The sequence below is a fragment of the Typopeltis vanoorti genome, chromosome 10 (assembly GCF_054136105.1).
Source record: "Typopeltis vanoorti isolate ZY-2024b chromosome 10, IOZ_Tvanoo_1.0, whole genome shotgun sequence".
Classification (NCBI taxonomy): domain Eukaryota; kingdom Metazoa; phylum Arthropoda; class Arachnida; order Uropygi; family Thelyphonidae; genus Typopeltis; species Typopeltis vanoorti.
In genome coordinates this window covers 62200250-62213102 of record NC_143558.1, presented here as the reverse complement: position 1 = coordinate 62213102, position 12853 = coordinate 62200250, and the positions used below count along the sequence as shown (strand labels likewise).

At 38.3% G+C, this 12853-nt stretch overlaps 1 protein-coding gene across 1 annotated transcript in view; it reads left to right on the top strand.

Annotated features, from left to right (window-relative positions):
• LOC150102459 (protein arginine methyltransferase NDUFAF7, mitochondrial-like) overlaps positions 1 to 12853 on the top strand; it is a 149752-nt gene that overhangs the window by 120141 nt on the left and 16758 nt on the right. Inside the window, exon 9 of the mRNA XM_090399592.1 lies at positions 3687 to 3754. Coding sequence (XP_090255718.1) covers positions 3687 to 3754 — 68 coding nt within the window. The remainder of the gene's footprint in view (positions 1 to 3686; positions 3755 to 12853) is intronic.

Below are 12853 nucleotides of genomic sequence, written 5' to 3'. Positions count from 1 at the left end.
TGATAATCTAGGTCTCAGTAGCATCTCCCTCTTTTTATTAAAACTTTTCATTATAAAAAGTTAAGAAGCACATTATCCTGCCATACTACCAAGAAAAGTGAGTTGTCCAACCCTGTCTTAAATGTGTAAACTCTTTGCTGATTGAGCTGTTATACACGACTGACAGATCACATATTTCAAATGTTATGTGGATGATGTGTTTGCTATTTGGCCACATGGCTCAGACACACTCCACTCCTTCCTAACACACTTAAACAACCAACATCCCAGAGTCCAGTTCACCTTAGAAAAAGAGGAAAACAACACCCTCCCCTTCCTAGACACTTTAATCACTCGCCAGCTTGATGGATCTTTGATTTTCTCTGTTTACAGAAAACCCACCCATACTGGCAGATACATTCATCAGCAATCCCACCATCCCCCCTCACAACAATATGGGCTGATAAAAACACTATATAACAGGGCAAAATTAATCTGCTCAGATGACAAGGCCCTGACTATGGAACTAAACCACATCCTCAACACTTTCTTAGCCAATGGCTATAACCCCAAAAAAATCCAAAAAATACTAAAACCTATAAACCACAACCCCCCTCCACAATAAAGACTACACCAAGTCTATCACTATTCCCTACATCCAGGGCACCTCTGAAAAAATAACTAATATCCTCAAAAAATATGACCTTACTTCCTGTTACAGACCATATAAAAAGTTGGCATCCCTTATCTGCTCTACCAAAGACCAACCACTTCCCCTAGACCTACCTGGTGTATACCAGGTCCCTTGCAGCTGCAAATTGTCCTACTTTGGCCAAACAGGCAGAACAACAAATATCAGGATTTCAGAACACCAAGACTACATCCGGTTTCACCAGTACAGCCGCTCTGGGCTGGCAGACCATGCCTTAGATACCCACCATAAAATTCATTGGAAGAAAACAAAAATAATCCATCGCAGCAAGTTTAAATACGAAAGATTATTCAAAGAATCTTCAGCAGCTCTAAAAAACGTTCCTAACCTCAACAAATTTGGGTGCATGAAACTGCCCCAAATTTGGGAGACTTTCATTATGAGAACTTCAGCCCAACTGCCAAGACTACCAAATTAGCCCGCAAGAGGGCACCATTAGGACTTTAGGAACAAAATTAGTTTCTTACTTTCTTCCTCATTTGCTTTGTTAGTTCCTTAGTGCACATACCATATCTTTATGTTCCTGAAGATGGCAATGTGACATTGCTGAAATATAGAAGTGATTCATTAAAGTTATCTTTAATTAATATACTTTATATGCGTTGTTAATTCCGTAAATTAATTACCAGTTATGTCTAACCAACGTATAAGTCTTACTACTAGAATCACATATTTCAGCAGAGGATGTCAATCCTAAATAACTCCAGTACATGTTTTCGGGTCTCATTAGTTAAGCTGAATAACTAAATTTTATATGAAAATCTACAATATAAAGCCTAAAACTGAAAAAATAGACAGGAAAATGGAAAACATCTCCACTCCTAACAAAGAAACCTACAGAAAAGTAAAACATTTGTTATTTTGACATAATTTGAGTGAAGATTGAAAATAAATATGGAAATAGATAAACAAAGCTGTGATGGTGAAATGCAAATGGTCAATGCCAAATAATTTATATGGAATAAAAGAGAAATTAGCTAAAACAATAAATTAGCAATATACAAGGGTATTATCAGACTGTTTAACCATCCAAACAGCCACAAAGATAAAATATATCAAAAATATAAGTTTTGTATCCATATTTCTATAGGTATCCAAAGGTTATATTATCTTTCATGGATCTTGTATCCATGTAATTATTAATGTATATACCCATCAAGGCCAGTTCATTGGTTAAACCAGTTTTAACCTATGGTCTGAAAAACAGTTGATTAACACGTTCGCTGCCAACTACGAGTATACTCGTATGTCGATTTACCGACCTCCTATGCCAAACATGAGTTAACCCTTAGTATAATTATGTTAATTTGGACCCTTGGATTCTGAATAAAGCAGAGAGCACGTCTGGGGGCTTGATAGAAGCGAAATAATTTCAACTAAAATATAGTATATTATATATGTGCCTCAGAAGCCAACTACGAATATACTCATATGTCGATTACCAACCTCCTATGCTAAGCGCGAGCTAATCTGTAGTAAACACGTAATTTGTAAATCAATTTAAAACTGATAAAATCAATAAAAATTATAAAATGAAATCAATAAAATAAAAACCAATTTATTCAAATTACGAATGATACACTTTAAAACAATTTTCCACGCACAATGATGGTTTTTCCTGGCAAACAGGACAATAATTACGTGTTTCGCGTCGTTGTTTCTTTCGTGTACATACTCGGCATGGCTTTATCGGCGAATATTTTTTTCTGTAGGTGGTAAAATTTCCAAATAATGAAGATCCCGAATCCTGCTGATAATCTGTGATGCTGTAAGCTCATCCATTCCAACAAAAACTGAGATAAATTGATCTCTAAATTTTAATGCAGTCATTGCGTTTTCAGTAATTATATTATAAAATTGATGCGCATTTTGAATGTATCTATCAAAAATGCATATTGCCAGTTTCTTTGGCCATCTAATTGTCTTTCGTAAGGAGGAATAGTAAGAAATCATGTGATCAGAAAGATTGATGCCTGACATACCCAAATTATAGTCCCTAACGATATTTGGTTTTAATTGAATTTTACCATTCCGATTTTATGCTTCAACCATTTCAAATTTGTGCATATTTGAAATGGAAAGAACTTCCCTCTTATCCTTCCATTTACGATGATGAATTCATTAAATTCATCATCGCTCATATTAGCATAAGCTTCTAATTCATTATCAGTAAGTTTTCTTTTATTGGTCCTTGCAAAACTGAAGGTTTTTAGAGACTAGACGCAATAAACACATTCTTCAGTGCATGTAATATATGGTTGGGGGTGATACGAGATTACTCGTAGTTGGCGTATGAAACAAAATTCTGTCTGATAAGCCAGCTACGAGATTACTCGTAGTGACCTTGAAGACACGAAAGCGCTTGGTGTGCGGGAACAAACTGCCCAAGTAGCGTGGCAGCGAACGTGTTAAAGACTGAAAATCTGAGATAAGAGAGAGTTCTGATAAACATTAGGAAAATGTATTGATGACTAATGGCAAAATCATATTAAAAATGAAGATATTAAAAAGGAACTTGGCATCATTAATATTCAGAAATGTGCAAACATAGCATCTGAAGTAGTAGGGTAACTTAAACAGAATGATAGAGGAAAGATTAACAAAAAAAAATTTTTTTGATGGCAGGAAAAGATCTAATGGAAGACCAAGATCTAATTGGGTTAATTCAGTTAATTGTGCCATCTTAGAAGGCCAAAACCTATGATATGACCATTTAGAAACAAATTTGAATTTTTGTCCTGCAAAACAGGCAAACCAACCAGAAGAACATACACAATTTATAGACATAATACACTGACTTTGGTAGCCTTAGTTGCATCAGCCACAATTTAAAATCATGACTTTACGTGTGCAATATTGGTATTTCATAACTTATATATCAAAACACCAACATTTAATGATCACAGAATAAAGTTTACTAATTTAATATTTTTGAAATCATTTGAAATTTAACAAGCATTGTTAATATTGAACATATTTCTTGTGTCTATCTTAGCATTAACATATGGACCTGTCACACAGGAGACTTTCTTGAAAAACATGTCCATTTCCTCAAGACTTGAGGTAAGAAAATTTATTATAATAAATCATTATTTATAATGTTTATAATTTCATATTCATAATTTATAAAGTGAGTATTGTTTAGTAAATATTGTTAATTGAGAAACCAAAAATCATAAATGATGCTTCACTATGTTTTTATCTATAGAAGATAAGGAATATTATACATCTTGCAAACAGAATAGTTCCATTCACCTGGCTCTGTGCTTTGCAACCATATGCCTGAGGAAGGAGTGTCCTAGGTTCATTTCCTGCCGGTGACATGAGGAGCTTGAAGGATCTTCCTCAGCCATAGCCAAGTTAGCCGGTCTTGAACGTGGACCGCATGGTTTTTCCCCCAGTTTATCCTGGAGTTTTTCATCTCACAAAAGTAGGCAAACCGGGCCTTGAGAACTCAACACTACAGGACATAGGATACACTGGAGCATAGGACTGACCACCTTATCCTGTGAATGGTTTGAGGTCCAATGATTAACAAACCCTTGACACTGCAAAGTAAAAGGATAAAAAGAAAGATGAGATGAGATGCAGCACCATTATGGGAAGTAGATATTTGGCATACATATAGAGAATATACTGAAATCCTAAGAAACAATCTTAAACCTCAAAATTTCATAATGGTGAATCCATCATTATCAGCATCTTTCTTCAGTCCACTGCTGGATGAATGCCTCTTCATGCTTCTTTCATTTTAACCGTTCTTGTGCATCTCTTTACCATAAGTGTCCACAGCATCTTATCTCACTGATCTACCTGGTTTCCATATGGCAATTGAAAATTAATGAAACTGTTTTTTTTTATTTTATATAAGAAAAGATAATTTTTCTTATAATAGTAGAAGAAACTTGTTAACATTTGGATTTTAAAATCTGCAGATTATACTCCATGGAGACATAAATAAGATGGAAGGTTGTTCTGAAGGACAGTGAGGAAGAGAGAGAGGGAATGAATGAATGAATGAAGAGGAGGAGCAAAAAATCAGCTAAATTTAACAATGAAGAGGAACCAAGTAGACACTTTTTTTTTAAAATAGATTTAGAGAGGAGTGGATCTATACCATTATTAAGGAACTGTGACATATGCAAATATATGTAGAAAGATGAGTCAGTTGGAATCACAGCTGCAACGACTAAGGCTATGTACCATGTGTATTATGTAATACAGTTTTTTTCACTTAGTCATCATCATAAAATTCCTGCCATGTATCCTCAAGGAGTGTACAGGATATGATAGTACTACATGAAAAATTTACATCATTACTAACTTCCTATTTGCAATTTTCCTCCAGATCAGTCTGTTACTTGTCAAAACTCCAATATTATATATTTCTGTCGTCTAAGGCACTTTGTACCGTATCAATCCACCTATATCTTGGTCTTCCTCTAGGTCGTTTTCCTGCCAACCTGGCAGAGAACACCTGTTTTGCTAATCTTTCCTCACCCATAAATGTCAAGTTCTTTCCTAATATCCTCGTTTTTAATATGATATTGTCATTGATGCCATCTGTTCATGCCTCTAATCTTTCTCAGGATTCTCATATCTGCAGTCTCTAGTCTTTGGTCAAGTGTTTTACTTCTGACCCAGCTCTCAGATCCATAAGTTAAAACTGATTTGAACACTGTCTTGTATACATCTAATTTAGTGTTCCGACTAATTTCTCTCTTATTCCATATGAATTTATTCAGTTGACTTCCCACCATACCAGCTTTATTGATTCTGTTGTCTATTTCCATATTTAATTTACCATCTTCACTAAAAATCGTGCCTAAGTAAGTGAAATGTTTTACTTGTTCCACAGGTTCTCCGTTCACAACGCAGTTGACATTTTCAACGATTCTACCTATTTTCATTGTCTTTGTCTTTTTATTGCTGACCTTCATACCATATCTATTACAACAATTATTCAATTTAGTCAGGGAATCTTGTAGAGGATTTATTTAGAAGTATAACATCGTCCACATAAAGTATGAGCTGAGATTAACATCTCCAATTTTGATATCATGTTTAATACCACTTTCCTTCATAATGTGATCCATATAGATAATGAATAACAGAGGGGATAATGTACATCCTTGTCTCACACCAGATTTAACATTAAACCATCTTCCTGTACTTCCTTCAATTCTAACTGCTGACTTACAACTCAAATAAAGACTAAGTATTGCTTGATATAATGTTCCATTCACGATATAACTGTAGCGTTTTTGAATAGCTTTTCTTTTGGCACCTTGTCAAATGCCTTTTCAAGATCTACAAAGCTTAAATACAGATCTGTTATATTCCCATGATTTCTCAACTATTTGTCATAAGGTGAAAATCTGATCATGACAGCCTCTATTTGGCCTGAATCCAGCTTGTTCTTCACCAAGCTTCTCTTCCACAATTCTTCTCAACTGTTTCTCGAGTATACTTGCATATATCTAACCAGGAACACTCAGTAGGAAATATCTCTGTAATTCTCACATTCAGTTTTATTTCCCTTTTTATATATGGGTACTATGAAAGCTCTACTCCAATCATCGGGAATTCGTCCCTCTGTCCAGGCCTTCTGAACTATGCAGTGCAACCACTGCAAGACTTCTATACCACTATACTTCAGCATTTCTGGTTGAATATCATCTACTCCTGCTGCCTTTCCACATTTCAATCCTTTGATGGCTTTTTCTACTTCAAGTATGGATATGTATTCCTGACTGTATACCTGTTGAGTGTTTTTTACCACTGTGCTATCACTGTTTGTTTCATTTAGCAATTTCTCGAAGTAATTACTCCATACTTCAAGGATATCTTTTTCTCCCATTTTCATGTCATCTTTATCATCTCTAACTCATTTTACAGGCACTCTTACCTCCATTTCTAAGCTTCTTCAACAATCTCCATATATATATATTTTTTTATGTTGGGCCCATATACATGAGGTTGGCTGGTCAACCTATAGTACTTCAGTATATGGGTGATGGGTTGTAAAAGGAGAAACTTGTTTACATTTGATTTGAATGCCTGTATATTGTATTCGTTGGGGAAGACTGTTGCACAGTACTGTAGTGGCAGGGATGAATGAGGAGGAGAAGAAACTTGTTCTGTGGGTTTTGAGGTGTACTGTAAAAGGATGTTGGGTGGCAGCTGTACGTCTTCCAATGGGCTTGGTACAGGGTGGGGGAATTATTGATGCTGTTTCAGATGAACCTTTCCTGTGAAAGTATTTATAGAATATACAGATTGCAGAGACCAAGTGTCTATGTGAACGTGGGGGGGAGAGAGTTGGTGAGGGATGGGTCATTTATTAGTCTAATTGCTCTCCTCTGTATTGAGTCAAGCATTTTGAGGGAGCTTTTTGGAGCCCCCGCTCCAGATATGAGAGCAGTATTCGAGAGCTGGGTGGATTTGTGACTTGTATAGTGTTAACAGCTCTTTAGAGGTGAAGTAGTATCTTGAGTGAAAGAGAAAACCTAGTTTTTTGGAAGCTGAGGATGCAATGATTGAGATGTGTTTATGCCAGGAGAGGCTTGATGTCAAGGTAATTCCGAGAAGAGAAATTTCATCTTGTCTGTGAATTTGAGTGTTATCGAAAACATTGCTGGGGGGGGAAAGTGGTTCTTTTTTGTGAGAAATAAGATAGAACTGGGTTTTACTAGCATTGAAGTTGACAAGGTTGTCTAAGCCCCATCGTAGGATGGCTTGGAAGTCGGAATTAAGGGCAGTGGCGGTTGATGTTCTGTGGATTGAAGTGAGTTCTGTGAGGTAGAGTTTGTCAAATGAAAGGGAGGAATGTAGTGTGCTGTCATCTGCAAAACTGTGTATTGGGTTAGAGGTCAACTGAAGTAAGTCATTGATATATAGAAGGAAGAGGGTCGGTGAGAGAACTGAGCCTTGAGGGACCCCCAGCATTAGTTGGATGGGAGAGGATAGGGAGCTGGCAATCCATTTGCAGAAGTCCTGAGGCAGTCCAAATGATGGGAGTTTGCTTAGTAAGCCTTTGTGCCAGACTCTGTCAAAGTTTTGAAGATATCAAATGCAACCTACTTGGGATTTGCCGAATTTCTCCATTGCGCTTGTCCAGATCTCCTGTTGAACGGCTTTGGCGGAATCATACTGGTGGTAGCTTAATAGCTGGATACCTCCAAGGTAGATTAGGATTTGAGAGTTGATGAGTTTTTCCTTTACTTTAGATAGGACTGAAGTGAGTGAGATAGGGTGGTAGTTAGATGGCAGTGATTTGTCACCCTTTTTAGGAATGGGTTGAATATAGGCCAGTTTCCAGGTTTGGGGATATATACCAGTGGAGTGTAGAGAGTGTGTACAGGTGACATAGGATAGGAGTTAGTTCAGATGCACACACCTTCAGAATAATTTGAGGAATTCCGTCTGGGCCAGGAGACTTTTTTGTGTCTAATTTAGACAGCAGGTTTGTGATGTCTTTTTGGCAAAAGGATATGGGGGGGGGGGGCATTGTATGTTGGGCAGTTGGAATGACTGGAGGGCATTTGCCATTGTCAGTTATGTGTGCATTGGAGGCAAAGTGTGATGCCAGGAGGTTAGCTTTTTCTATGGGTGATGTTGCAAATGAGCCATCTGGGTATGATAGAGGTGGGAATAGTGTAGGGCAAAAGTTACGGCCAATTGCCTTGGCAAGGGACCAAAAGGCATGGCTTCTGTTTGGACAGGTTGCAAGTTTCCTGCTTTTTGCCCATTCAGAATCTGCTTTGGAAGTATTGATAGTTTTCTTGCATTTGTTTCGGGCTTCAGTGTAGGCATTGAATGAGGATGGGGTTCTTGATTTGAGCCAGTTGTGGTATGCCTGATTTTTCATTTGTACTGCCTTGGCACATTTTTTGGAGAACCAGGGTTTAGTTAAGGGACGGCAGGTCTGAGTAGTGTGGGGAATATATGCTTTCATGCCAGCGAGGATCACTTTGGTGATGCGTTTGGTGCTTATGTCTGGACTGGAAGACCGGAAACAGTAGTCTAACCATGGGAATGAAGCATAGTCTCGGAGACTGTCCCATTTGGCACTATTATAATGCCAAACTACTCTTGTGTTGGAGTAACTGTGTAGGCGTTGTTGCATGGGGGATTAGATAAGCACTAAGTTATGGTCAGAATTACCCAGGAGACTTACTACATTCACTGCATATTTGACAGGGTCATTAGTAAGGATGAGATCTAGGGTATTTGGGGAGTGGTTTGGGTCATCTGGTATTCTGGTCGGTTTTTGAACAATTTGCATGAGGTCATTAGTGACTGCAAATGTTTCAGAATCTCTGCCTGCAGAATCTGTATGACTGGAAGAGGAAAGCCAGTTGGTGTTATTCACATTGAAATCACCCAGAGGATGATTTCGCTGTTTGGGGAGTGGGACTGGAGAAAATCAACTTTTAAGGAGAGGAAATGAAAGAGCTCTGAGTGATTGGTGGTGTTAGGAGAGCGATAGAGACAGCAGATGAATTTGACTGAGTGGGGGAGGGATATCTTCAGCCAAAGAAGGTCGAAGTCAGGCAATTCCAAGCTAGTTGTTCTCTGGCAGGGTATGTCAGAGCGGATATATGCACAGATGCCACCCTTGGGTCGAAAGGAGTTAAATAGTGTAGTTAGGAAGGTTGAGATGAATAGTGCTGGGAGGAGGTGGGATTTGAGTTTTGGTTAAAAAGAGTAGGTGGGGTTTGGTGGACTGCAGGTGGTAGTGGATGCTATTGAGGTTAAAGTTGAGGCCACGGATGTTGGTGAAGTGGATATGCAAGGTTCTGTAAGGCATGGATTTGACCCCAAGGGTCCTGCACGTTTCCTATGCAGTGCCTGCATGCTGGTGTTCTTAGTGGCTACTGGCGCCACTTGGTTTTTGTACTAGTTTGGATTGTTTGTAGTCTATTACCCAACTGTTGTCTCCATTTTGGCGTTTTTCTTCTAGTTGTTTTCGGAGTTGGCGTCTTTGTTCTCTCTGGGCAAAGGTTAAATCAGGTTGAGCATGTATGAGTGACTGGGGACAAGTGTCCTTTAGCTTGTTGTTTATCGCTGTTATAAGTTTGGTTGTGTTTATTGGTGAGTTGCAGGTCACTTTCACGAGACGTGGATAGTTTGTTCCATCCTTCCTTTTGTTTATGGGTCCGATACGATGGCATTTGATGTTTCTGGGATCGAAATTGCATTCTTCTGCAAGTTTGCCGATGTCTTCTTTTAGGGATTTACCGTTTTCTGTCGGAAAGTTCAGGATAACAGTGTTGAGTTTCCTATTTTCGGCCTTGAGCGACTCATGTACCAATGTGATTAGTTCACGAAGTTCGTTAGCAGGCATGGGCGCACTTGTAGTCGGGCACTGATCGTTGAGCATCTCGAGCTTAGTTTCCAACTTTCGAATTTTGGAGGAGAAGGTATCGATCATGATATTAAGCTGCTGCTCGAGTTTTGTTACTCTTTTGCCTAGGTTTAGTATCTGTTTTATGGAAGGGAGGCACATCGTGCAGAAGTAGGGCTGTTTTTTTTTTTTTTTTCCGCAGGGAATATGTATCCAGTTGCAGCAGAAATCGCACGATATACCTTTTTTCCCTTCTTTGACTTCTGTTTCACAGCTGTGGCACTTCTTAATGTCATTCGGTTTGTTGTGGATCGGCGATGCTATGCTGACGGGACTCGAGGTAGTCTTCCGTTGTTGGCTTTTGTTACCACCATCTTTATTTCGGAGAGTAGGCATAGTGCTTTCACGTGGCTGTTTTTTAGTTGAAAAATATAGCAGATTTAATGGACTATGGGTACTTACGAGTTGTACTGTAGAAGTCAGCTTATTAGTACCTTCTGTTACTTTTCCGTTTGCTGCTTATTTTGTATAAAAAATACTTGCAGTTACGATAAAATGTGTTAAAACTGGTTACTACTAACATGGTGTTAGTAGTAACCAGTCCATGTCCTGAGCAGAAATCCAACAGGTATTTGCCATTATTATTAGCTTTGCTCTTTTCTCCAAATTTTCCCAATATATTTTAGTATTTCTGACAATCATTTCCTACTCTGCTATTTAGATCCTCAAGAAGGACCAACTTTTCCTTTTTTTTATTGTGTCAGCTGCTTTCTCTAAATCCTCAAAACATTTCTCCACTTCTACCTTAGTAGAATCATCTGTGGGACCATAGGCACAAATAAGTCTCATTGTCCAGTTCCCCATTCTCGTATTTGCCCACATCAGTCTACTTGAGACTGCCTGCCATTCAAGAAGATTACCCTCGTATTTAGTGTTGAATACAATTGCTACTTCTTCTTTTCCTTGATTGTCATTGCCTGAATATAACATTTTGTATTTATTGCTCAGAAAAATCTCACTGGTTTTTGTCTTTTTTGTTTCATTCACCCCTATTATGTCGATCTGGTACTTATCTAGTTCCTCAGCTAACTCCATTTCTTTGCCATTCAGGCCTCTTATGTTGATAGTACCGATCTTTAACTCTGGTGATGTTGAGTTGGGGTGTTTTTTCAGATTTGTTCCGGTAGCTGACTTTTCGCTCTTCACCTTGGTTCCCTGGTGAAAACAATGGGAGGCCTTGTTTAACCCGACGACGCCCCAGCCGGCATGAAATTTTGTCATGTTGTACCATCATTTTGTATTTTGGTTTAAGCCAATAAGAATACAATTTGGTCGGCTAAATCCCCTATTGCCAACCAGTCCTCATTCGTTCAGTATCCAGGTAGATACCCAACAGGGTGCACCACGAGAAGGTGAGGTTAATTCAGTTATACAGCTTTGACCCTTAAGCTCCCCTTTTTCACTTAGTTATACATTAAATTATACTTGTCAAATTATATTCTTGTTTAATTCATATACAAGTAGCCTAGTAATGATGCTTCACACACAAACTTTGTTTGCTTACACTTGGATAAAGGATGACTTCACATAATTGCATTAGTATCCTCTAATGCATAGCACACATCCTTTCAGTATAATACTATGAATTATGGGAAGAGCCATAATGCAGAAGTCATTTCCCATATCTAAGTAGTGAAAAGGTAGAGCCTTTGTAGCTCAGTCAATATAGACGAAGCGCTTCGGTCGGAAAGACCTGGGTTTGATTTCCGTCAGTGATGTCAGGAACGTTTATCTAGTCTCTTTCGATGAAAGGTGAGTTAGCTGGTCTCATATGGAGGTAGGGAGTTTTTCACCCAGAAACTGGTTTTTCGTCTCCCAGTACAGGCGAACTGGTCCTGTTATCATGTGCATCTGTAGAAATGGGACACACATTTCTCCAAACCCATCCATGGTTAATCACAGACCAAGACTGGTAGAATCAATGCTGTGGGCATCTAAGTTGTGAAGTTGACTATTAGTAACTTTCTCCATTATTTTGAAGAGAATTAAGATGATAATAATCAGTCAGTAGTATGACAGCAGGGAGGCATAGGGCTTAACCACCTTATCCTCGAGTTGCATTTGCGAAGTTCAAGAATACGTGGAGAGGTCACGGGTGCTTAAGTGCCTGTTAGGACCACTGATTAAAAAAATAAAAAAAGTGAAAAGGTATACCACCTTATTAAAATACTTTGGATTAAAGATAATTGGAAGTTTTTTCTCACTTGGTTAGATAAATTTAGTTTAATCCTTTATCCAAGTGTAAGCAAACAAAGTTTGTGCCTGAAGTATCTTGAGGACTGAGGCAACTCATGGTAAAGGTGGACCAACCTCTCATCACTGTTTGTCTTAGTATCTCCCATAATGCAAAATACATCTCCTTGCAGTCATGTATACTGCTATGCATTAAGAGAAGGGCCACTCCCAAACCGGTTTCGACCTTTATTGAGGTCTCGTCAGTGGGAGCCAGACCCAGAGGTAGTGATACTAAGGTGGAAGCAATGGAGAAGTCATATTTACCTATATGAGTTGCCAAAAGGTATCTCACCTTATTATTAAATTACTCTGGATTTACACTTGGATAAAGGATTAAACTAAATTTATTATAGTCTAACCAAATGGGAAAAAACTTCCAACATTTTTTTAAATGTTGGAAGTTTTTTCTCTAAATCCAGAGTAATTTAATAATAAGGTGAGACATCTTTTGGCAACTTGTGTAGATAATTATGACTTCTCCATTGCTTCCACCTTGGCATCACCACCTCTGGGTCTGG